The sequence below is a fragment of the Bactrocera neohumeralis genome, chromosome 5 (genome assembly GCF_024586455.1).
Source record: "Bactrocera neohumeralis isolate Rockhampton chromosome 5, APGP_CSIRO_Bneo_wtdbg2-racon-allhic-juicebox.fasta_v2, whole genome shotgun sequence".
Classification (NCBI taxonomy): Eukaryota; Metazoa; Arthropoda; class Insecta; order Diptera; family Tephritidae; genus Bactrocera; species Bactrocera neohumeralis.
Genome location: NC_065922.1, coordinates 58,910,642 through 58,938,257, shown reverse-complemented (window position 1 = coordinate 58,938,257; position 27,616 = coordinate 58,910,642). Strand labels below are relative to the sequence as shown.

The following is a 27,616-nucleotide window of genomic DNA, read 5'->3' as shown; positions in this document are numbered from 1 at the left end:
AAACACATAATTTCACGCAGGACAACGACTGCGGGATCAGCCCGATTATGTTCACAATCAGCAATTTTATCTTATCCTAATTGTTGATTTTTCTTTGGGCTTAACTTTTACTTTTCAAATTGAATAATCATTTATCGTTGAGCTGCTCTAGGCTGGGTAAGTAATTCCACAAGTAGCAATGATCAAATAAATATAAATATTGTGCTTCCTCATCTATATTCTTTCTAAATGTATGAAAGTGAGTATTTATATTACACTAGCTGACCCCGCAGCCGTTGTCCCGCATGAAATTATGTGCTCTGAAATGAAAAGAAAGTTGAAAATAGCATTTCATTTTTTTCAATGTAACGCAGCTTGATAAACAACATTTTTTTTGATTTCTGTTCCGGTGTAGAGAAAAGATGGTTTTCCAACTCGTGAGCACGCCACGTATATCTGAACGTGTGAAAAACATAGCGTTTCCAAATTTGTGCACCATACTATGCGACTATCATTGTATCCTGTTGGTTGTCATCTCAAGCGCAATTTTCACTGAAAGCGGAATACATTAGAACTGAAATGGGAAATCGTTAGAACTCAAAGGAATTCGTAGAATCAAACATCCTATTGTATTCGATAAGTGTGTCACAATCAGTTGGGTGTCATTACACAGTTTCGGGGCATGATGATTGCGAAACATAATAACGACCGATCGTACTTTGAGACGCAAATGATGCGGTGGCATACCAAGCCTGTCCAAAGAATTTAGAAATACCAATGGATAATTCACGGCGTCGTCTTCATTGTCAAGACGATCGATCGATTTGTATGAGCGCAAGTCTCCCGGAATTTGACTTTGAATCTTCCAGTTTAAGTCAACAACATCGGCATTTTTAGAAGCTAACATTGCGCGTGCACTTAAGAATCGTAGTTACGATAATTTGGCCAATGTTCGAACATTCCTGATGAGTTCATCTTTCGTGAATTGATAAAGGGAAGATGGAATTGATATCAAACCACCGGAAGTATCAACCGAAATTGTACCATTTCCAATTTTTAGCGAAGGCGATGTAAAATATCTCCGGCAATGTCATTTTTGTTCTTATCCCATAATTGACGCGGATTTGATGGCTGATATGTCGAAATGATTATCGCGAAAAGTGTGCGAGCTTCATTTTCATTCCAGTGATTAACGTGTTCCAGCAATTGTTATTGCTGGCTTACTTCTCCAAAACTTGCACACATCGTACCATTCACAGTAAGCAATAACTCAAATAAAGTTGAACCGCGTACGTTAATCAATAGCAACCGAAGGTAGAAGCAATCGTCGTTTTTCGGGTGGATTGTGTAAATTCGTCCCAATGCATTAGTTAAGAACTCATCTGGATGTCAATCTATTGGTTGGACTTGCTTTCTGCGCAACTATTTCTTCGACGATGCATTCCATGTATAATATCAAGGTATTTCCGAATAGAGCAATGTTCCCGCAAATGGATCACTGACGAAAGTTAAGAAAAAACTCGTCAATGTTAATTTTGTTGCTGACGGTGTTTCCACTGGCTGTACTGTATTCTTTGGGTTGAAATACGCTCTTTGGCCATTCTCCAAATTAACTGCGAGACGAACAAAAAACGTTCATGAATTTTTCATCTTCTTAATTAGCGTAGATACCGCTTACGCGATTATAGCCGAGTTAACAACAGCGCGCCAATCGTTTCTTCTTTTCGCTACGCGGCGCCAATTAGATATTCCAAGCGAAGCCAGGCCCTTCTCCACTTGGTCCTTCCAACGGAGTCTAGGTCTTCCTCTTCCTCTGCTTTCCCCGGCGGATACTGCATCGAATACTTTCAGAGCTGGAGTGTTTTCGTCCATCCGGACAACATGACCTGGCCAGCGTAGCCGCTGTCTTTTAATTCGCTGAACTGTGTCAATGTCGTCGTATATCTCGTACAGCTCATCGTTCCATCGAATGCGATATTTGCCATGGCCAACGTGCAAAGGACCATAAATCTTTCGCAGAACCTTTCTCTCGAAAACTCGTAACGTCGACTCATCGGTTGCTGTCATCGTCCAAGCCTCTGCGCCATATAGCAGGACGGGAATTATGAGCGACTTATAGAGTTTAGCTTTTGTTCATCGAGAGAGGACTTTACTTCTCAATTGCCCACTCAGTCCGAAGTAGCACCTGTTGGCAAGAGCAATCCTGCTTTGGATTTCCAGGCTGACATTGTTGGTGGTGTTAATACTGGTTCCTAAATAGACGAAATTATCTACAACTTCAAAGTTATGACTGTCAACAGTGACGTGAGATCCAAGTCGCGAGTGCGACGACTGTTTGTTTGATGACAGGAGATATTTCGTCTTACCCTCGTTCACTGCCAGACTCATTTTGTGTGCTTCCTTGTCCAGCCTGGAGAAAGCAGAACTAACGGCGCGGGGGTTGATATCATGATATTAATATCATCGGCATACGCCAGCAGCTGTACATTCTTATAGAAGATGCTACCTTCTCTATTTAGTTCTGCAGCTCGAACTATTTTCTCCAGAAGCAGAAGCGACTTCCGCACGATAGGAAGTTGCCTTGTCTGAAACCTCGTTTGGTATCGAGCGGCACGGAGATGTCGTTCTCGATCCTGACGGAGTTTTTGGTGTTGCTCAACATCAGTTTACACTGCCGTATTAGTTTTGCGGGGGTAACAAATTCAGACATCGCGGCATAAAGGCAGCTCCTTTTCGTGCTGTCGAAAGCAGCTTTGAAATCGACGAAGAGGTGGTGTGTGTCGATTCTCCTTTCACGGGTCTTTTCTAAGATTTGGCGCATGGTGAATATCTGGTCGGTTGTTGATTTGCCAGGTTGGGCATGCTTTCGTCCGACCATACTTTGCAAAGAAGCTGATGCATGCTCCTTATCAGTTTTTCGCCGCCGTATTTGAATAACTCGGCCGGTTATCCGTCGGCCATCGTTCATGAATTGCAAAAGTAAATATCCTACAAATCGCTTTATTGCAGTTCACGTATTGACCGTATCGTTCAAGACCAATAATCGCCATGTTGCTTTTTTTGGTGACGTACTTATAAACGTATATTATCGATTTCACCAAACTGCAATATTAAAGATTGATATGAGTTTTGAATGTGAATTAGACAATAATGGTGAATATAGTACGATCCATGTGTTGTCAACTTCGATGTTAACTCTTGTAAGTTGATTGCTGAATGTTCTGTTATGTGGTGAGCGACACCAATAGAGTTGATATCCATCATTTCCAGTTTGTGTTTCTCAAAGGAAAGCACGTGGGTAGTGTTTCATGCATTTATTGTCAGACATACAAACCGAAAAGATGAACCGTATTAGTTTCCACCATTTCGTATAATACTGGATCTTTCTCTACATCAGGAATTTCCGCGGAAATGATTTGATCAATTTGATCTGGTGTAACCATCATCAAAATAAGAACGCAGCAAACCTGTCTTTTGCCACTCATTAGTGTATATCTAGCATCCAACAGCACCACATATACGTTGCTTCAAGATAAAGTCAATCAAACATCGTAACTGTTGTTTGAAAAGTCATGCTGTGACAGCGTGACGATCGCTTGCTGATTGACCGCGATCCATAATTCTGTACGTTTGTCACCGCATGCTAGTTAATTTTTACCATAAGTAAAAATGAGTCAAAAGAATATATTTTGAGCTGCACCGAAATGTGTACTCTTTATTTATACTCTTAAGACTAACTTATTACATGGTTCTTACTTCTATTTATACTAACTAATATGTTTACTTATTACTAGTTGATAGTTTGTTAAGATACAGATTATATTATTTGTTTAGGTTTGTTTATATATATATTGCTTGCTTAGATACAATTGCTTTGTTCTAAGATAAGGTTGTGGTATTCAAACTCAATGTTGTTTTGATACTTGTTTGTTTAGGATTATTTGTTGTAGTGACAGTGCACTTCAATTGTTCTAACTCAAGGTTGTTTCTGCATTCTGTTTACTGAAACAAAAGGTTGTTTTGATGTTTGTTACTATTATAAGGAATACATTCCTTAACTCTCCCCTCTGTTAAAATGAAATGTCCTCATTTCAAAACATCTAGGCTTGATGTCGGCTTATAATAATTAATTATTTTATGTGTTTGATTAATTTTTTGAGTTTACCTTTTTATATTATATTATATAGTAAATAATTATTTTTGCATGTTTCTTATAATGCTTTCCTTTCTCTTATAATTTAGTGTTTAATTAGTTTAATAATTTTCTAAAATATAACAACCATTTTCCTTTTTGGGTTGCCTTGTTTTCGGTGCCTTTTTTTGGAATTATTGGCTGTGTTTGTGAAAATTTTCACTTTTCGTATATGTGTGAAAAATTTTTTATGTTTATAATTAATATCTTTCTATATTATATACTTAATTATTTTTTCGTGTTTCAAATGATGTCTTCTTTTAGTTCGTTTTGAATTAGCGTTAATTTTCCAGAACTCAACAACCATTTTCCTTTTTGGCTTGCCTTGTTTTCGGTGCCTTTTTTGGGTAATTGGTGTTGCTTATGGAAATTTTCACTTTTCGATTGAGGATAAATTTGTATAAATTCCTCTTGTTGCTTGTTTATAATTACCATCAATGCAGTTACTTGTGCTTGGAGTTGGACCATCTTTGCTTCTTCCTAACTGATAATTAACTGTCCAATGTTTCAGGATTTTTCAGGACTCAACGTTATCCGCTTTTTCAGAGTCTATTGCGAATCTTGGTGAAAGTATTATCCATTATTTCAGGGCCTATACTTTTTTACCTTGTTCCACTTTTTCAGGAATTGTCGCTGTCCGCTCTTCCAGGGCCTGTTGTGAATCTTGCTGAATTCGCCGCTGTCCGTTTTTTCGGGATCTGCTTTTGATTCGTTCTGGAAGTATTGTCCGCTGTTACAGGACTTCTACTTATATCCATTGCCATTTGTTTCTGCATAATTTAGTGCTGGAAGTCCCACTTCCTGTGGATTTTTTTTGATTTATTCCTTTCGGAATAAAATTTTTTGTATAGCAAATAAATTTGCTATCCCGGTTGAGCCTAAGAACCCAGTTAATTTTTACCATAAGTAAAAATGAGTCAAAAGAATATATTTTGAGCTGCACCGAAATGTGTACTCTTTATTTATACTCTTAAGACTAACTTATTACATGGTTCTTACTTCTATTTATACTAACTAATATGTTTACTTATTACTAGTTGATAGTTTGTTAAGATACAGATTATATTATTTGTTTAGGTTTGTTTATATATATATTGCTTGCTTAGATACAATTGCTTTGTTCTAAGATAAGGTTGTGGTATTCAAACTCAATGTTGTTTTGATACTTGTTTGTTTAGGATTATTTGTTGTAGTGACAGTGCACTTCAATTGTTCTAACTCAAGGTTGTTTCTGCATTCTGTTTACTGAAACAAAAGGTTGTTTTGATGTTTGTTACTATTATAAGGAATACATTCCTTAACTTGCTGGAAGTACTTTTTGCCTTGCTTTGCCTTGGGCTGCCATACGTTGATGGTAAAAAGAACGCCTACCGATATTAGGGCGACCACTTCGTAGCCTTGTAACAAAGTTCAATCTGCAATTGACCTCTTTGGGTGAAACACACATAAAGTTTTCACTGAATAATTTTCAATAATTTTTCTTTTGAATAGCCGGAATAAAAAAGCAAGCGACCGAAATTGAACGATTTAAATAATTTACAAATCAAAATATTGAAAAATAAAACAAACAAAAATTGAAAAAAAAATTGTACTTTTTGGAATTATCCAATTTTCCGACATTTTTTCATGAAAAGTATAAGGCATTTTTGTTTTTGAACCTTCCTTGATCCACAACGAACAACCTCTGAAAATTTCATCAAGATTGGTTCAGCCGTTCTCTTAGCGTTACTAACAAACAAACATTCATTCGTTCGTATGGGAAAAAGAAAAGGGCTGTTTTTAGGGTTTTTTCGGCAATTATTTGAATTTTTCTCTCCGTAAACACCATCCTTGAACCTCAACGAACATTTAAAAAAAAATTATTAAATTTGGTTCAGTCGTATGAAAGTTATGAGCGTACATACAGTTCGGCGATTCATTTTTATACTCTCGCAACAATGTTGCTAACGAGAGTATTATAGTTTTGTTCACATAACGGTTGTTTGTAAGTCCTAAAACTAAAAGAGTCAGATATAGGGTTATATATACCAAAGTGATCAGGGCGACGAGTAGAGTCGAAATCCGGATGTCTGTCTGTCCGTCTGTCCGTCCGTCTGTCCGTCCGTCCGTCCATCCGTGCAAGCTATAACTTGAGTAAAAATTGAGATATCATGATGAAACCTGGTACACGTATTCCTTGGCTCCAGAAGAAGGTTAAGTTCGAAAATGGGCAAAATCGGCCCACTGCCACGCCCACAAAATGGCGGAAACCGAAAACCTATAAAGTGTCATAACTAAGCCATAAATAAAGATATTAAAGTGAAATTTGCACAAAGGATCGCATTAGGGAGGGGCATATTTGAACGTAAATTTTTTGGAAAAGTGGGCGTGGCCCCGCCCCCTACTAAGTTTTTTGTACATATCTCAGAAACTACTATAGCTATGTCAACCAAAGTCTACAGAGTCGTTTTCTTCAGGTATTTCCATATACAGTTCAAAAATGGAAGAAATCGGATAATAACCACGCCCACCTCCCATACAAAGGTTATGTTCAAAATCACTAAAAGTGTGTTAACCGACTAACAAAAAACGTCAGAAACACTAAATTTTACGGAAGAAGTGGCAGAAGCTGCACCCAGGCTTTTTTTAAAAATTGAAAATAGGCGTGGCGCCGCCCACTTATGGACCAAGAACCATATCTCAGGAGCTACTAGACCGATTTCAATGAAATTCGGTATATAATATTTTCTTAACACCCTGATGACATGTACGAAATATGGGTGAAATCGGTTCGCAACCACGCCTTCTTCCAATATAAAGCTATTTTGAATTCCATCTGATGCCTTCTCTGTATAATACGAGTATAAACATTAGGAACCAATGATGATAGCGGAATAAAACTTTACAAAAATAAGGTATTTGAAAAATATGTAAATGACGTATTATGAAATCTCGATTATCACTTTACCATGCGAGAGTATGAAATGTTCGGTGACACCCGAACTTAGCCCTTCCTTACTTGTTATTTATATAGATATGGCGGCTAAGGAATGTATTGGCTCGATTTAACCCATTTTTGACATACAGACAACCCACAGTCAGAGAAGTATTATCCCTGAATTTCAAGTATACTATATATCTCACACGTTGACTGATATTTTTGAAAAAAAAAATACAATTTTAGATACTGGGGTTCAAATATTCCGTATCTAAGGGGTTTTTGTTGGATTTGAACAATTTTTATACCCTGAACAGGGTAAATTAAGTTTGTCACGAAGTTTGTAACACCCAGAAGGAATCGTCGGAGACCCTATAAAGTATATATATATAAATGATCAGTATGTCGAGCTGAGTCGATTTAGCCATGTCCGTCTGTCTGTCCGTCTGTCTGTCTGTATATATACGAACTAGTCCCTCAGTTTTTAAGATATGGTTTTGAAATTTTGCAAACGTCATTTTCTCTTCAAGAAGCTGCTCATTTGTCGGAACTGCCGATATCGGACCACTATAATATATAGCTGTCATACAAACTGAACAATCGGAATCAAATGCTTGTATGGAAAACTATCACATTTGACAAGATATATTCACGAAATTTGGAATATATTATTTTCTGAGGCAACAATGTAATCTACGAAGAAATTATTCAGAGCGGTTAACTATAGCATAAGCTGCCATACAAACTGAACGATCGGAATCAAGTTCTTGTATGGACAACTTTCACATTTGACAAGATTTATTAACGAAATTTGGTATATGTTATTTTCTAAGGCAACAATGTAATCTTCGAAGAAATTGTTTAGATCGGTGAACTATAGCCAATAGCTGTTATATAAACTGAACGATCGGAATCAAATGCTTGTATGGACAACTTTCACATTTGACAAGATTTATTAACGAAATTTAGTATATGTTATTTTCTAAGGCAACAATGTAATCTCCAAAGAAATTGATCAGATCGGTTAACTATAGCCTATAGCTGTCATACAAACTGAACGATCGGAATCAAATGCTTGTATGGAAAACTATCACATTTGACAAGATATATTCACGAAATTTGGAATATATTATTTTCTGAGGCAACAATGTAATCTACGAAGAAATTGTTCAGATCGGTTAACTATAGCATATGGCTGCTATACAAACTGAACGATCGGAATCAAGTTCTTGTATGGACAACTTTCACATTTGACAAGATTTATTAACGAAATTTGGTATATGTTATTTTCTAAGGCAACAATGTAATCTTCGAAGAAATTGTTTAGATCGGTTAACTATAGCCTATAGCTGTTATACAAACTGAACGATCGGAATCAAGTTCTTGTATGGACAACTTTCACATTTGACAAGATTTATTAACCAAATCTGGTATGTGTTATTTTTTAAGCCAAAAATGTAATCTCCAAAGAAATTGTTCAGATCGGTTAACTGTAGCCAATAGCTACCATACAAACTGAACACATAGTTACTAACAGAAGTGCAGCTGTGAAGGGTATTTAGCTTCGGTGCAACCGAAGTTAACGTTTTTCTTGTTTAGCATAAGATGACACATACTAAAGGCATCATTCGAATACCCCGTACTTAGTTGCGTTGTTCTCACGCCCACTTTTCAAAAAATTCTGCCCACAAGTTCTCCTTGCTACTGCGGTCTCTTGTACGAAATTACAATTTTATTTTTTAATTCAGTTATGGCACTTTATATGTTTTCGGTTAATGGCGTTTTGAGGGCTTGTGGTCCAATTACGTCCATCAACGAACTCGTAATTTATTGTACTAATTTATTGTACCAAGTTGTATCAAGATATCTTAATTTTGACTCAAATAACGGAGAGATAGTCACCCGGATTTTAACTCGCTTCTTCATCCTGATCACTTACATATATTTATATACATATACAGTAGAATCCGGTTATAACGACATTCAAGGGACCGATGAAAATACGTCGTTTTAACAGGTCGACGTTCAAAAAGAATTTAGAGATTTTTTTTTTTTTTTGCTTTTACGCTTCCCCTAGTGTTTTCATACTAATTGTAGTACGCTGGAATATTTTTTTTGTTATTAAAAAACAGTTTTCAGTAAAAGTAGAATTTTTTCCAATTCAAATTATGTATACATACATATTATCAACATATGTACTCGTACATAGTAATATACATAAGTACAATTATACAAATTTACTTCAAAAAGTCTGCAATTTTACCTTGTTTTTTCTTGCTATGGTGAAAATAAGAATCGCGTACAGCATTATGAAGAATAGACATCATATTTTTTGCAGATTCATCAACGAAATTAGCATGTACAAATTGATTTAAAATTTCTGCAGATTTTAGAGCTTCAGATACGCTTGGAGATGAAGAAATCTGGTCATTTTCATCAGCGCTGTCATCACCATCACTCTTGTCGACAATTACATTTTGCTCAATTGCTTCATCGGTTAGTTCTCCACATATTACAAGATTATTGAAGTTATACTTTTTATACGAGTTCGGAAAAGGTTGCGATAGATTCAGGTTGCGCAACCTTGCTCAATATGAATCTACGCAACCCCTTGCTCAATATGAATTCTACGCAACCTTGCTACTAGCAACCTTGTTTGCGAAGATGTTCGAGCAGCAAGCGAAGCGGTGACAATCGGCGATCGTTTGTTCGTTTCTTTCGGCACAGCTCGGCTTTTCTACCAACAACACAATGTTGCCATGCTTATGCTGTTGTTGTTTTTGTAGAACAATGTTTCAATTTTTGATTGGTGGCATATTCAATTAAAAAATCAATTCTGTTGGGATTCGAACCTACATGAATACATGAATACATATCGACGCAGATTTTTGCGAGAAGCACCAGAAAGTTGTGCAATTTATGATTTTTAGCTTTTGCCATCGTCGCGAAAAGACGACTTGTTGGCGAAGGCATGCTCGGGGAGATGTTACGGCCTCTGATTTTATGAATGAAGCGAGATCGCTTGTGTAATTTGCGCCTGCATTCATGAATGAAATCGTTTTGACATATTTGGCCAATTTGGCTGCCATATTGACTTGTGAAGATCAATTTTTTGTTGGTGACATATTCATATGTTTTTTTTTTTTTTTTTTTTGTTTTCGAAGGGGGAATCTTTCATAGATACTGATACTTAGTGGTATACAGCATGCACGATTCGTACTGCTCGCTAAAGGTGCACCTCATTCGGGACCACGCCTAATAAGTAACATCTTACTATATTGGACTTGCGGAACAGTACGCCTACGTACTAAACCCTTAACTCCGTCATCTGAAGCTTTTTGGAAAGGTCCTGCGGGACCGCCGCTAGGCATTACATCGCAGGGCCAGCTTAGCCTATTGGCTCACGTCATTAGTTCGCTATTTGCGGCTCTAGCTTCACTGCTTCTTTGGTGTTCGGCTCTTCTCAGCTCTTGCAGTATCAGAGCTGTCGTCCTCTCCATGGCATACCATACTCGTCTTTTTTGCAGCATATGATTCACTATGTTATCAGGTGTTACCCGGCCTGCCACTTCTATCTCCAGGGCCTGGCGCTCTGACTTAAATCTCGGGCAGTAGAAAAATATGTGCTCCGTATTTTCACTACTGTTACCACAGAAAGAGCAAGTAACGCCATTGTCATGACCATACCTATGTAGGTACTCTCGGAAACATCCGTGTCCTGTCAGAAACTGCGTCATGTAAAAGTCTGTCTCGCCATGCTTTCGTTCCACCCATTCTTGTACTTTCCCGATTAATCGGTGCGTCCATCTTCCCTTTGTTGTTGTGTCCCAACGATTTTGCCATTCCTCCATGCTTTCTTGTCTTTCCACTTTTCGCTCTGCCATTGTCAGCTTTCTGCCAATACTTTTGCTTTTGTCATAGATCCGCTTCAGTTCCCGTGCCATTATGTCTGGCGGCATTATCCCAGATATAATGCTAGCGGCTTCATGGGATACCGTGCGGAATGCGCTAATAGTTCTAATTGCGCTTAGCCGGAACACTGATTGTGCCATTCCTGCATATGTTTTTTGCATAAGCGCTGGTCCCCATACAGGCGCGGCGTACATTACGATTGACTGGCTAACCTTGGCCAAGAGTGCTCTGCTGCTTTGTTTTGGACCTCCTATATTGGCCATGATTTTGGTTTGGGCCGCATTTACACGGGCAGCTTTTTCGCAGGCTTTCTCAATGTGAGTTTTGTAGCTCAGTCTTGCGTCAATCATTACACCAAGGTACTTTAGTGCTGCTTGTGTTGTAATGCTGTGTCCGTCAATGTTGAGGGTGATATTCTCTAGTTTTTTTCTGCTTGTGATAAGCACTGCTTCCGTTTTTTGTTCCGCGAGTTGTAGTTTTGAACTATTTAGCCAGAGTTTTATTTTTGGTATCGTCTCACTACATATCCTCTGAATTTGGTGGAGTTCTTTGGCCACTATGGTTACCGCTATATCATCGGCGTATCCGATAATCTGTACTTCCTTAGGCAGCGGGAGGCATAATATTCCATCATACAGGACATTCCATAAGAGTGGACCCAGTACGGAACCTTGTGGCACACCACCAGTTACCGTATACTCTTTTGGACCTTCGTCTGTGTCATAGAGCAGCAGTCTTTCGGACAAATAGCTCTGTATGATGCTCAGCAAGTAGGTTGGTATTTTTTTCGCCTGTAGCGCATGCAATATGGGGGGCCAGTACGCCGAGTTAAATGCGTTTTTCACATCCAGCGTTATGACCGCGCAGTACTCTTTTTTGCCGTACATCCATCTTTCTCCTTCTATAGCCTTTTCTGCAATACCTGTGAGCTTCTTAATTGCGTCGACAGTTGATCGTTTTTTGCGGAAGCCGTATTGGTTATTTGATAGAGTATTTGATGCCTCTCCTTCTAGGTGACTTTCCAGTCGGACACAGATAATCCACTCCAGCATTTTTCCCATTGTGTCGATCATGCATAATGGGCGGTAAGAGCTCGGTTCCCCTGCTGGTTTATTTGCCTTCTGCAACAGAACTAGACGTTGAATTTTCCATATCTTGGGGAAAATTCCGTCTTGTAGGCATCGTGTAAAAAGCTCCACAAATGGTTTTGCTTTATGTTTCACTGCGAGCTTCAGGGCCTTGTTCGGGATTCCATCCAGGCCTGGTGCTTTGGAATTGCCGAACCGTTCAGCAGCTTGTAGCACTTCAAGGTCATTTACTGGTTCTGCATCTGTGGGTTCTGCTTTTTCGCGAGGTAAACTTCCACCTTCTTGGCTTTGCTTAGGAAATAGCGTTTCTACTACATTTCTTAGCAGAGCGGGACAGGTCGGTGCTTGCCCTTTGCCTCCTGCTATCCTTCCCATTACTATCTTGTACGCCTCTCCCCATGGGTTTTCATCTACTTTTTCGCATAACATCTTGAAGCAAGAGTTTTTGCTCGCCTTTTTCGCTTTTTTGAGGTCCCTGCGCTTTCCTCTGAAAATTTCTCTCAACCTCGTACAGTCGCTGCTGCCTATGCAACGTTGAAATCGGCGCCTCGCTTTGTGGCACTCGCTTCTATGGGGTGTTTGCTTCCTTCTGGACATAGCCGCATCGCATGCTTTGGATATGTGTTCTACCAGCAGTTTGGTTTGGAGTTCTACATCGGTATCTTCTTTCAGGGTATCGTCCAGCATAAATTGGAAAAGTTCCTCGTCAAGTGTTTCGATCCTCCACCCTTTGGACTGCACCCTTTGGCGACAAGTGGTTCTGCGTAGTCCTTGCGAGGGTTTCCTTATATTTATTAATATAGCCAGGTGATCACTCTGGGTATATATATCGCTTACGTGCCAGTCAGTTGATCGAATTAAGGTTCTGCTAGCAAAGGATACGTCAATAATAGAGCCACGTCCATTCTTTTCAAATGTGTACTTTGTCCCTGTATTCAGCAGGACAACGTCTAGTACCGCGAAGGCTTTAAGCAGTGCTCTTCCTCTCGGGTTAGTTGCTTTGCTTCCCCATTCTATCGCCCAGGCATTGAAGTCCCCCGCAATTATGTTTGGCGTAGTTGCCTTTGCGTCTTTCACAAGTTCGTAAAGTATTTTTTCATATGCGTCAAGTGGGATACTTGGCGGTATGTAACAGCTGTAGACGTTGATCCCATGTATTTTCGCTCTTCCGTAATAGGCCCTTTCGGTTAATGGTTTGTGCTGGAACGTTTTGTCTCCACATGCCCATATTGCTACCTTTTTTGTGGTATCTGAGATCCACTTATCAGTCGTTTTGTTTTTGTATTGTTCACAAATTATTGCTACGTCAATACTATATTCATAAGCCGTTTGCGTTAGTAGCTACTGAGCCGCCTCGCAGTGGTTCAGGTTTATTTGCAGGATCTTCACCTTACGTTTTTACTGCACGCTGCTATGTAAATGGGACATTTTCGACTTCCTATTTGGTGTTCGGAGTTCGCTTTTCCACTCTTTTTGCACGCAATGCAAAGGGGTTTATTAGTACAGGATTTCGCAAAGTGACCCTCTTCTCCGCACTTAATACAGCACTTGCTCCTGTCTTCCAAGTTGCTGCACGCCTTCGCCACATGTCCATATTCGAGACACCTAAAGCACTTCTTCAGTTGAGCTTTAGTTGAGCAGATTGTCCAGCCGATCTTAATCTTCTGGGCCTGTAGCAAATATTTTGCTTCTTGTGCAGGAAGACTTATCACTGCTATCTGGGTGCCCGCGTAAGCCGCTCTGATGGTTTTAATTGCTGATACATTAAAGAGGCAAAGTTCTTTAATTTCTGATCGGATTGCTTCCGCTATGTCTTCTTTTGTGGTGATATCGTCCAGGTCCCGCAACTCCACTGTGGTTTCTTGCTTCAGAGTTTTGATTTGTGCCTGGTCGCCCAATATTTTGCTTATCTCTTCTTTATATCCTTCAGTGCTTCCTGTTTGCTCCTTCTTCAGTTCAAGCAGAATCTCTCCTTTGGCTGTCTTTTTCACTCTCGTGATATTTTTGCCAAGTTCTTGCAGTTTCCCATTTGATTTAACTGTTCGCAGAATGTCTGCGTACGTCATTTCTCCAACTTTTGCAATCACGATAGCATCAGGTCGAAGACGTTGTGTCGTGTTTGCAATCTTCTGAGTCCTTTTTTTTTTGGGTCTTACGCTGGACCGTGACCCATTCTTCGTCTGTAGCTGGTTTCGCTTTAGCTTCTTTAGGATAGCTACCTTTGTCCTCGTTTGTCAGATCGACTACCGTTCTCATCGATAGCGTTTCATGAGCGGTTTTCGTTTTTTTTTTTGGGGTTGTTCTTCTCCCCATTTGCTTGCCGTCACGTGGCCTTTTAGGTGTTATTTCAACAACCTTTGTCTGGCTTGACACATTACGCTTTAAGTCGCCCAGTCGGGCGTGCTCCTCCTTGGCACTTGCGTGAAGCTTCGCGATTGAGCTAAGTAGCTCCCGCATGGGGTTATTGATGGATCGATGTGGTGGGCGCATCATATCAACTAGCTTCTGTATCATTTCTCCTAGCTCCGTCATGTGGTCTTGCTTGCCTAGCCTTCCCATTAATGTCGGCGTATTTTCCTGCAACGCCGGGGGTGAAGATTTGGCTCGCGCAGGTCTATCCAGCGATAGCACATTTACAGGTGATCTGGCCAATCGCGAAACCTTCTTAAAGGGATCCATCTCTGGGTACTCCATATTTTTGTTGCTGCTATTGTTGTTGTCGTTGTTGTTTTTTTCCATTGTTTTCTCCACTAATCAGTTTTCCCGGCGCATCGTGGGCGGGGGGGCGGGCCGAAATAGACAGGAACGGGTGTACCCTCGGGGACGATGCCCCTACCCCAGTTCCCTGAGGCCTGTCCTTCGCTTTACCGGTTCCGGAATACGCGGACGAACCGGCGCTCGCCCGGAGCAACGCAGTCTACTAGTTCTGCGCCCAATGGACACTTCCTGACCAAGGCCCGAAGGGGCTGGTTACTGATTCACATCGTGGCTAACACTTCGGAAGAGCAAGCTCACATCACCCTCTCTACACCGTCAGTGGGAAACACCTGATGGTGCTTCGTGGAACTCCCAGAGCGCCCCGGTATGGACCGGTCATGTTTGCAGCCGCACCTAACATGGTGAACAGACGCTGACCAGGAAGCCGCTCATTGTGAGTCCCTCGCGCCTGGATTTTTGTATTACCCATCATGCCCATGCATGATGGGGGGGACACCTATTTTTGAGAGGCGGTATCGACTCGCCTCTGTCGCAGGGGTTTCATCGGCTTAGCTGGCTTTTATACCGCATCCTCCACTCCTGCCGCTCCTCGTCGGGGGTTGCTTATTCGTTATAACTTATTTCGCAACTAACCTGCTACGATACAGGCCGTCCGGCTATCCGCGACCTGCCGTAGGGACTCCACGCACCTTTTTTTATTTTTCACATAAAAGATTTAAGGAGTTCAAAAGCTCAAAACGTGCGTTACATCAGCTACCTACCCGCGGCGTCATTTCGCAAGTAATAAAATAAATTATTCAAGAGCTCAAAGCATTCGCTACATCAGCTCGAACCTACCTACCCTACACCTTTGCGCAAATGATTATATTATGATAGCAAATGCCCACATACAGATTTGGCAATGGCAATAGCAATACGTTTGACAGTTAGTATTCTATAAATTCTATCCTGTCGAGATGCCCCGTTATGAAACGGAGCGACCGATTGACATGATTTTCATTTTTTCTATATTCAATAAAATAGGACAGATATATGAACTACGCGGAGAGAAATATAGAACCGAGTTTGAGCAATCTTTTAATTCATATTAGTTGATGTTCACAAGTTGTTGTTGAGAGTCGAGAGCTCATGTAGTCGTTGTCTAAGAGGCCTTCTAGCTAAATAAAATTACAAATAACCCCCAGGCCTCTACACAACGCCCCCATTTTCTTTCTGGGTCTCTTACCGTCCCCCTTGATACCTGCAGCGCCCACAAGGAGGCGTTATCGCCCACTTTGGGAAACACTGGTGTAGACGGTGTCTACGCTAGTAAAGAAGAACAAGAGCTTCGCATATGTGTATGCATGCAGACGTATGCTTACCCTGCAAAAAATTGTGCGACTAATCTCTAAAGAGAGTATTCCGGGACTAGTCTCGATGTGGAACAATTGAGTATTAATTAGTCGCAACTAGTCTCAAACGGGTATAATTGGAGATCAATTAGTCTCAATTAATCCCTATCGGGTACTATTGGGAAAAAAGTTAGAATTTTGGCAAAAATACATTCATAAATTTCAAAGCAAAGTTACTGAATTTCCTTCCATTCAATTATCATAACCTATTACATTTAAAAAAAACCATAAGTAATGAATTTCGTACATGTCTTTGCACTAGCAAGAGGCGGTGTACAAAAACATTGAAACTTTTTACAAACTGAAAAATTTTTATAAGAAATTGTAATCAGAACGAAAGATAATTGAACTATCTCCATTTTCATATGCATTAACATTGTATATTTTTAAACATGCTTATAAAACAAAGCCCATGCTAACAACATTTTGTATTTCGACATGTACTTTTGACTTGCATAAAACAATAAATATAGCCTTGAAGCATTTACAAAATAAATGAATTTTTTTAATTCATTATGGATTAAAAGATAATTAAACTATCTTTCTTTTAGTATACATTAACATTAACAATTTCCAAACATTTTTATGAAAAATAGCTTTTTCTAACAGAATTTTATGTTTCAATCATGTACGTATTTGACTTAAGAGCGGCATTCAAATGTAGGCTTCCATGATGATACTTGGTTTTTAATAAAATCTGGATCTGTAAAAGCATTGATAATAGATTCAAGAGCAACAATATAATCCACCAATAAATGCTTACTTAAAAAAACCAACATACCTTATTATCAAATCCCCTGCAGAACGTTCCAGACTCTGATGAAATAACCAACTGTTGCGCCGGCTATCACATCTGTTGGTTGCTTATGTGATTAGCCGTAGAACAAAACAGTTGCATGCTGCAATAATTCATAATATAATTAATTTATTGTGAGATTTACACAACTATATTTCAATAAAAACTTACCAATTGCTTCATTTGGTTGTATATCTGCACTTCTGCGACTTTGTTTACATTTAAATACAGTGTTGTTAAGTTAGGGAAATTTCCCTTTTTTGTGCTACTTACAAACAAAGGGGAAATTTCATCGATGTACTTTTTCTTAAATATCGTCGAGCTAAATGATATAACCTAAAAGATAAATATTTAAGACGTTTGGAGATTTGATTTTAATACCTACATTTCGATTCGAAGTGAAATTTAGGTTATAATGATTAATAACCTGATGTTAGAAACAATTAAAATGCAAGAGAATATTTTTGCTATACACGAAATCTCAATCTTTGTACTTTTTGTATCACTTATGGTTCAAAGAAATGATTATTTATAATAGCTTTTTCTTCAATAAGAAGATACAATACTGCTTTAAGTAAAAGCCTGGATATTAGGCATGCTGTCAATTATTCTCTAAGCATAGACCTTTGTTTCTGCAAATATTTAGTAAGCTGTAGATCTGAGCAAAGCTTGTATTTTATAAGCATATTATCATTTTTAACAATTATTGATTTGGATTTAAAACCACTCAAGCCAATTCATTTTGAAAATTGTGAGCCTTTTCAACCTAAGCTCGAAAATGTCTTACGTAGTTAACAACACTCTTTTCACAGTTGCAGAACTAGAAGTCGAAACCTATCGACGTCTCTATATCGATAATTATCTACTGATATTATACCATTATTATATCGAAAGGTATTGCGAGCAGACAAAAGGAATCGACATCAAGAGATTATTTATCTAAACAAATTGATAAGCACTGTTTATATCTATTTTTTCATTGTGGTGTACATGTTTTCCAGCATTGTATTTATATTACATTGACTATTTTTGCGAAAGTAAACTAAAAAAGTGCTTGACAACATTTTTACGCGTAATAACATAAAACACCTATAACTACAATAAAATAAAATATAAAAAGAAATAAGTTAGAACTGTGATTTGCGTGCATATTACTATTGCCAGTGGTAATTTGTTAATAATGGGAAGAACAAAATATCTGCAGAAGGTAATAAATGTATTAAGGAGAAAAAGAGTTAACGAAAACTAATGACCCGGTGAGTAAATATATGCACATTTTTTATCGAAACACACTTACTAATTTATTTAATTTTTTTAGCGTAATTTGACTCGAATTACGCAAAAGTTTAAATGAGGGTAAATGTATGTATCGAGATAGTTCCAAGGCAGTTCTATCGATAATATTTCCCGTATAATCGGTAATGTGCGGCCACTAGTTTTGCAACAGATGATTTTTAAAAAGTAAGAAGTGCGAAAAGTGAAAATTGAAAATCTGTTTGGCTAAATCAACATTATTAAAACAAATAAAAGATAAAAGGAATAGCAGCAAAGTGAGAAAAGGAAAGAGATTTTTACACCTAGAAAGCTATTTCACAGAGCCCATTGATTCGTATACTATGGGAATATGTACTGCGGACCATATTCTGTCATCTGATATAGAGGAGTTTTCTCTGGATGATGTAGAGTATAAATTAATGTGTATCCCTCTTCTAGAGAAAGTTCTTCTTATTCCAATATTACATACTTGCATGTAACCTTCGTTTATTGTAATAGTTAATTTTTTATCATTTTTTTTATGGAAACAATTACTAATTTTTCTTTTTTTCTTGAGCATTTCAAAAAATATGGAGCACCAAATCCCAAAACGTCGACCACAGCAATTCCAATGAAAAAGGCAAGATGTAGGTATTCATCATTTAACAATTATAATCCGTAATTCATAAAAACTTAAAACAAACTTTGCTTTACAGATGGCATTGACACTGCCCACCTTGGACAAAACATTAGTGTATCAAGTGAATGCACTATAGGTGAAGACATCTTCGAAAATGTATTTAGAAAACTACTATTACACTTAAAATGCCTTAATTTTTAGAATCACGTGGGATCAGCGTTTCAACGTCGGCCACTAAATATACCAATGGTAAATTCTTTTAGTAATAGTAAATTTGAATTTGTATGTTCGTCTATGATTCGATAATCTGTACTCTGGAGCATTTAAATTTATTGTTTTAGAATCCAACCAAGGCGTGTTTGAAGTTGTTTGCTGCAGCCACTGCAACGCGTTTGAAAAGCAGTTACAGGATATTGGCAAAAAATTAGACGACCTGCAATTGATAGTCGAAGCACAGAATACTGCTATAATGGATGCAATAGCGGTCCAAAAGGTGGCGACTGAGCAATTGATTCGCCAAGAATCAAAAAATGCACCCATCACAAAATATTTCCCAATAAGTGACGTCCCAGAAATGCATCAGTTGGAGGAAAAAATTACCCCTACTAACAGAGATGTATATGTAAGTTAAATTGATATATAGTTTTATATCATAGCTCAGTTGACAAATATTATTTAAACATATTTTATAGGAATCTGCGATGTCTGCTATTTTATGCAACAATCTCAGAAATATAAGGCTGCTGTTAAATAAGGACGTCATAGCGTCAATAAACGTGGATGGTTCACATGGAAAGATAAGCTTAAAATCTTTCCCAAATTTTTATGCTTCATTGACTGGTAAGATAAATATTCCATACCATTGTTTTACACATATGTATGTTTTTATTTCAAGTTAAATTAAATCTTCTTTTCATTTAGGAGCCATTGCCAAATTACCATTTAAGGGATTGTCGCCGGAGGACGCGCTGCGCAAAGCCATTGCTTTCGAAAAAGCTAAATGCTTTAAGAAAGCTTATCGACAAAAAAAGAAGAATTCTGCATCTTAAACTACTACCCCTCCAATTGTTTTTTTTTTTTTTAATATAAAACTGCAATAGTACAAAGTTGTAATATTTCAGACTTTAAATTCTGACTTCTTATTTCTGGACTGAATTTTTCTTTTTAATTTTTATTATAAAATTATTTAAAAAATGTGATTTATAAAACTCGTAAAGAAACCAGAACGAATATTTATTTTAAAATTTTCGCAGCTTAAAACTCACAAGAAATATTCTCCTAAAAGTTTGTAGCCCATTTTATTTCGTTTTTTTTTCTTAAAGAATAAATTTTGTTCACGCGTTATATGAAAGCAAGAAATCAACGCGAACTTTTTGAGTGGAGTACAAAACTGCGTAAACGATTTTTTTAAGATACATTTTTTTAAATTTTGATGATAATTTCTTTCATGAGTTTTGCAAAAATTTTGATTTGTCAGATTTATGTTAGAGAAGCTGTATTTAAAGTGTTTAAAGTCAATTAAATAAAAATACATATTTTAAAACGAAGGCTTCGGATAAAATTTATCTTGATTGTTAAAGGGATTTTAGAGGTTTTATAACGACTGGTCTCATTCTGCTACCATTGCGACCTACAAAGCGACTAGTCCCTTTTTATACCCATTTGGGTATAAATGGGTACAATTAGTCTCTTCATAGGACATGCTCGAACAAAAGGGAACAGTTCAGTCCATACAAAGAGATGTAAAGTGGACACATCCCGGACTAGTCGCATTTTTTGCAGGGTAATTGATTTAGCTCTATAGGCGAATTATACATTATGTATATATCCCATAATTTATAAGGCTTCTTCCTTTCCTTCTGGGTTTTGGCAAACATACTAAACCACCAGGGTATAATTATCTCTTAAATCAAATTACACATAATATAATTTTCTAATTAGTATGTAATTATGTATTTACTAGCTTTTTACCCGCGGCTTCGCCCGCAGTGGAGCCATTAAATAAGTATGAGAGATAAAGGGTAAGGGTATAATAATAGAAATGAGTCAATATGATAACTAAATTTTATTGCTTGGCTGAGATCGACAATTTTTAAAAATTTCTACATGCAATGAAGTTTCAACACCTTAAAATATGCGTATTAAAATGCAACAACAAATGTTAAAATATATTTCACCGTAACAAAAATAAATAATTCTGAATTCTAACAATTTAAAAAAATAAAATACAAAGTATTAATCTAGGATATTTTTGTAGACAACGTTATAAGTTTTCCCGTCTGGTGCAAATATGTGTAAATTCCGGGCATTAGATACGCGTGAACAGGCTCCATAAAGTTGACCATGAGAGAAGCATGGTTTTCTAAATGCACTCCTGCTACCTGTAATGTTTGTCCTTGTGCCTTGTTTACAGTAACAGCGAAGCTAAGCTTCAAGAGAAACTGAACACTTTTAAATTGGAATGGAAAGTCAGTGGGAATAATTGGTATCCGAGGTATTATAACACTATTTCCCTTAACGACACCTGTTAAAATATTAGCTGAATAGTTTTATACTGCATGTAACGACAGAAGAAAATAACAATAAATATAGAAAAATTAGAAACAGTTGAAACTATATTCAATTGAATTAGATATTGTCGTCACCGCCGGTAATACAGTGGGACGGTATTACAGTATTAAGGGTTGAAACTTTATTACTGTAATGTTGGATGGCGTTGAAGTAGATAAATTTGACGATTTTTTGACAAACAATTTTTTTATCTTTCTTAAGTATAAGGTACCCTATTTTATTTCTAATACCTTCAGGTTTCATGATAATCGATTAAGTAGTTTTTGCGTGAAAGCGTAACAAACAAACTTACATTCGCATTTATAATATTAGTATGATATACAAGAATACCAATCTTAACAAAATATTCCAACATCAACAGGGAAATATAAATAAGGTCAGTTGTAACCGAAAATTTCATACTCTTACAACTTTCCTGGAACACAGCCGGGTAAATACAATTTCTGAATTTCATTAAAATAACTCCCAAAAGCGCGATATAAGTTAAGTCAATTGGAAATTCGAAAATTTTTATACTAGGTATATGAAGGCTATGGGAAATATTGATCCAATTCAGCTCATTTTTATCACAAGGATTATTATTACCATTATCAAAGAAATTATTTCAGAAGATCTAAAGATTCATTCACAATTATGGATTTGTGCGATGGTGCGTTATGATGATGAAGAATCTACGAATTTTCCTTCACCTTCCTTCACCCTCTCAACGTCATCAGGCATGTCTTCGACGGTCTCCCGACCCTCCTTGAATACTCTGTACCACTCGTAATTCACCAAAAGCCTTCTACAACATTTTCAATGTATCGGCACACGAAAATTCGTTCGCAACACAAAATTTTATACAAATACGTTAATCAATATTTTCGATGATTGTAAAATTCGACAAACACTGCTGAGGTCTTCGACATAAACAGCTGCTGTAAACACACTAGTTGACAGATCGCGCTAATTTTTGGCATCATCATTAAGGACGGCTGTGCCAACCTAGAAAAAAAAATTTACCTATCTATGGAAATCGGGAGATTTAAAAGAAAAATACTTTCTTGACAGGGTGTATATCACTCTCATTTGGTTATCAATTTATCGCACTTTTAGTATTTTTTAACAACACCGTTATATGGTTAAGGTACCTTTAGTAGTTTATGATATATGTATATTAAACTTATTAGAGGGCGTGCCGCGCCCATTTTTTCAAAATCTTCAAGTCACATTTCTAACACTTAATGTTAAGGACCCCGTAGGTACTGTCTACCACAAATGATACTCTAATTATCTCTTTAAGTACATTGTATATGTCAACCATTTCCCCAATAAATATTCAAAAAAATTGTTGCGGACTTATCTTATTAACACACAATCAGGGTTATGAAGTTTTTTTTTATTGAAAATGTGTATTTGAAATTCAACTATCGATATCGAAGAAATCGAAATATATCATATATTAGAAACAGTTAAAATTTTAATGAAAACTTGTTTAAGAAAATGTCCTGCAATGAATTTTCATATCGTTTTCATATCGTTTTGTTAGAATTGAATTGCCAGGCGGTGGATGTCATTGAAAAATCATCGAGCAATACACCATAATTTTATTGCCTGATATTCCAAAGCGAGAACTGCAGAAATTGCATTAAATGTTCGGTTTCCCTTTTATACAAAAAGGTTTTGCTTTGGCTTGTTTGTGTACATTATTTTCCCTCGAAATATTGCACATGTATATGTGTGTATGTATTCTCACATTAAAGCTATCTGATAGTGAAGTAAAATTAAATAAGTTGGTAAAACTGGCAAGTTTTCTTAAAATATTTTCCAAATTAATCTGAAATAAATATTTTCGATGTTTAGAATTGATTTTTAATTGAAAGATAGTTTAGAAATCTTTCGTTTGCCTATAAATACTTCAATAGAATAAAGTAAGCTCATTATGTGTGTGTGTGAGATAATGTCTATCCTCCTCTAAAGTTTATCATATTTATAAGAAATATGTATGGACCTGTTGGTGCGATCCAATCACATATTTTAACAATATCTTTAAAACCCTTTTGGTGGTTTTATTAACTTTTAGTTATTGAAATGCACTTAAAGAAATTGTTTACAATATTATCTTAGAATAACAAAATATTTCAGAATGTGCAAACACTTATTGTAAAACAAAGTTCCTATTGTTAGCTCACTAATGTAAAATGTTTAAAGATGCATTCACAGATATTTATATATAATATAAGAATAATCACATGATTAAAAAGATAAATATATTGCCAAGAGAGTTGTTCCTTTAGATATTGAAATCACTTTCGCTACTATTAGTTCTACCGCCCATTTGAATTGCATTTAAATAACTAATTACACTGCGGAACACTGTGGAATATTATTATCTGGGGGGTGAGAAATTCCAAGTCAGGGTGATGGTACTAGGTCAGTATAGTAAAACCCTTAAAGGGTTTGGCGTTCGTATGTGTCAGTTTCACCCCCCAGGTTAGCTGTTGTACTGTGTTATTGTACCCTGAACACAGTACATATGTTAAGTTCACCACGAAACCCAGAAGGAAACGTCGCACGTAGGAGCATTTGGTCTCAAAAACCGGACAAAATTATTTAAAGTGCTTTTATGAATGAAAATGAACAAAAATGCATGATTAAATATATTAGTGCAATATATTAAAATAAAACAAGTAAGGAAGGATTAAGTTCGGGTGCAACCGAACATTTTATATTGAATATATATGAGAAGGGGGTAGTGCCGACCAGATTTTATCTATTTTTGCTTATGCTACATACTACTAATATGCCACATATTCAAAAAAATGTTCCCTCGGTTTCATTTAGGTACCTTACATACAATCAGCAATCATATGGAGCAAGGTCAAGTGGATGGCCGAAAATCTTGGTAAAAGTTATATAGGTGGGGGGTTGTGTTGGAGGGGTTAAGTTTTCACGCAATTATATCTATTTTAGGCGCACAGATATACTGTTATGAATAAAATATGTTCTGCAATTTTCATTGAGACTTGACTCAAATATTAGCGGATATATCCAACATAAAGTGACCTAGAAGTTCTAAAATCTTTATATTAGGTATATGGGGGCTCAGGAAAGTATTGACCCGATTCAACCCATTTTTGACGCAATGAAATACTATTGTCAGAAAAGAATTCTGTGTGAATTTCAAATTCATATCTCACAGATCTTCATATCTCATAGACGGGGATTGTTTAAGCTTATATGTTAAGTAGAAACCCTGTAGTTTACTCCGAAAAATAATTCATAACTCGACCTCGCCCGATACTATAACAAAAACACTAATTTCTAAAAAATTTAGTTTTTTTATTGATTCACTGTTTTCCCGAAAAAAAAAACAAAATATTACATAAACTAATATTCAATACCCAATGTTCGTCCTCTCTCGACGAACAAAAGCCAAACTCTATAAGTCGCTCATAATTCCCGTCCTGCTATATGGTGCAGAGGCTTGGGCGATGACGGCAGCCGATGAGTCGACGTTACGAGTTTTCGAGAGAAAAGTTTTGCGAAAGATTTATGGTCCTTTGCGCATTGGCCACGGCGAATATCGCATTGATGGAACGATGAGCTGTTCGAGATATACGACGACATTGACATAGTTCAGCGAATTAAAAGACAGTGGCTACGCTGGCTAGGTCATGTTGTCCGGATGGACGAAAACACTCCAGCTCTGAAAGTATTCGACGCAGTACCCGCCGGGGGAAGCAGAAGAAGAGGAAGACCTCCACTCCGTTGGAAGGACCAAGTGGAGAAGGACCTGGCTTCGCTTGGAATATCCAATTGGCGCCACGTAGAGGAAAGAAGAAACGACTGGCGCGCTGTTGTTAACTCGGCTATAATCGCGTAAGCGGTGTCTACGCCAATTAAGAAGGAGAAGAATATTCAATACACACCATGTTGTCCTGAATCCATAAAAAATATTTTCAAGAATTCCGTTCACGCAATAAAAAAACACTTGCAATTTCGAGAACAATGGAGAGTTTCGCTAGTAAGCACGTGCGTTCTGAACGAAGTCTAGGTTCCGACCACTTGTGTGGCAATATAGTAGCCTGAAGGTCATTCATTTAATCGGTTCATTGTAGAACGGTTATTTAGGTACCAAAAATAATCAATTTTGAGTACCATCGCTGAAGTTTGTAATTTTCAATTTTGTCCGGTTTTTGAGGGTAAATGCTCCTATGTGCGTCGGTGGCCTTGTAAAATATATATACATAAATAATAATGATCAGCGTGACGAGCTAAGTCCATTTAGCCATAGATATCTATCTTTCTGTCAGTCTATATGTACACGAAATATTTCTTAATTTTATGAGATATTTAACTAGAATTTTACGCACGTACGTTTTCGTTACATTAAACTTTTTATCTGACAAGATATCTTCACAAAATTTGACATGCAATACTGCAAATCTTTTAGATCGAACCACTATACCATCCAGCTGCCATACAAACTGACCAGAGAACATTGTTTGTTGTTAATAAGATTTTAGTTCATTAAGATTTTATTTATTAGTGATGAGTCTAACCATTGGTGGATATTTATTTCAAAGTTATATCTTGTTCATTTATTTAACTTTAGCTCCCAACCAAAACTCCATCCGTCTTACTTATACGCTAACTGCATCTACTTGTGTAATGTTGAGCGAATATGTCTGATTTTCAATGTCATTCCAGACTATTTAGTTAACGGGACCAAAATGTTATAAAGATATTGAGCTTTTACTATTTTTATTAAGAGTAATATCTAATAATAATACTCATACTGCATCCAAAAAATAAGGTGACATTTGAAATTAAACTGCGCGCGTCGAATGATTTGGAGAATTATTTTTTTTTTAAGTTGGTAGTACTGTCAGTCACATTTATGTCAAATTTAATATCAAAATATTCATTAGTGTTTGAGATACGTGTCATTTTGTGAGCTGTTAAAAGTGAGTTTTTCGTTTTTTGCGATGTCGAAATTGAATTTGCATTAAATTTTGTTTACGGAATCAATTTTCTGCTGCGGATACGTTGAGGATGGTTCAAAAAGCCTTTGGTGATGAGGCTATGTCTGAAAAAAATGTTTACAAGTGGTATAGTGAGTTCTAAGCCGGCCGTGAACGTGTCGAAGACGAAGAGCGTCCAGGGCGACCATCAACCGACGAAGCTCACGTTCAACAAATCAAAGATTTGGTGTTGAAAAACCGTCGATTAACAATTGGAGACCTGGCTGAAGAAGTTGGCATATCGAAAGACTCAGCCAATACCATTTTGAAGGATGTTTTGGGCCTCAAGCGCGTCAAATCTCGACTGGTACCGAAAACATTGAATTTTTTGGAAAAAAAGGCGTCGCGTTGAAGTGTGTGAAACGATGCTTTCCGACTACCAGGGTGTTATGAAACGCATTATAACTGGCGATGAGACTTGGATCTATGCTTACGACCCCGAAACAAGCGATCAATCGAGCGAATATCGTGCCAAAAGAGAGCCGAGACCAAAAAAATCGCGCCAAAGTCGCTCAAAAATCAAGGTCATGTTGACTGTTTTCTTCGATTATCGTGGTGTTGTGCATTATGAATTCCTTCCAACCGGTCAAACAGTCAACAAGGAATATTATTTGAACGTTATGCGTCGTTTGCGGAGGGGATTACTTCGAAGGGGATGAAATTGATTTGGAAGAATAAATAAAGAATTTTCAAAATAAATACAATGTCACCTTATCTTTTGGGCACAGTATACATATGTATATGCTTGAAGGTATACCTACTTGTTACTAAATATACATATGTTACAATCCTTTATGACAGTAAAACAAAAAACCTGCTCACTGCTAAACTTTAATGTCGATGTTTCAGAATTTGTAATTTATATCCATATATTCTGGCTTGTAATAGTGAAAATACTTGTAACTGGAATTTACAGTGGTGACAACTTGCGGTTTAATGAACACACTTTTTAGTTGACGTATATTTAATATATTTGACAAAATTGTCCAACTGTGTACAGGAAATTACATTACTATTCTGTAAGCTAAGATTTTTAAGCTTCAGAATTCTCTCAGTAAAATATTCTTATGTGAAACAGCAGAAAAATACCCTTTATAAGCAATATTCTTAAAGATGACTAGTTTTGATCACCAAAGAACTCCAACGCCAATC

The 27,616-nt window shown here is 37.1% G+C and overlaps 1 protein-coding gene and 1 long non-coding RNA gene across 2 annotated transcripts; one reads left to right on the top strand and one right to left on the bottom strand.

Moving 5' to 3' along the window:
• Nucleotides 1–16,818: 16,818 nt before the first annotated feature.
• Nucleotides 16,819–17,182, bottom strand: LOC126760212 (uncharacterized). Its single transcript, XR_007667171.1, has 3 exons — nt 17,165–17,182; nt 16,979–17,096; nt 16,819–16,900 (listed from the first exon to the last, which is right to left on the bottom strand). It is a non-coding gene; the product is annotated as an uncharacterized LOC126760212 (long non-coding RNA).
• Nucleotides 17,183–18,636: 1,454 nt separating this feature from the next.
• LOC126760181 (uncharacterized) lies at nt 18,637–20,611 on the top strand. The gene is made up of 6 exons (XM_050475646.1): nt 18,637–18,894; nt 18,964–19,023; nt 19,089–19,136; nt 19,229–19,509; nt 19,580–19,727; nt 19,809–20,611. The coding sequence occupies exons 1-6, from the start codon at nt 18,789–18,791 to the stop codon at nt 19,934–19,936; spliced, it is 771 nt and encodes a 256-aa protein (XP_050331603.1). The 5' UTR covers nt 18,637–18,788; the 3' UTR covers nt 19,937–20,611.
• Nucleotides 20,612–27,616: the final 7,005 nt, after the last annotated feature.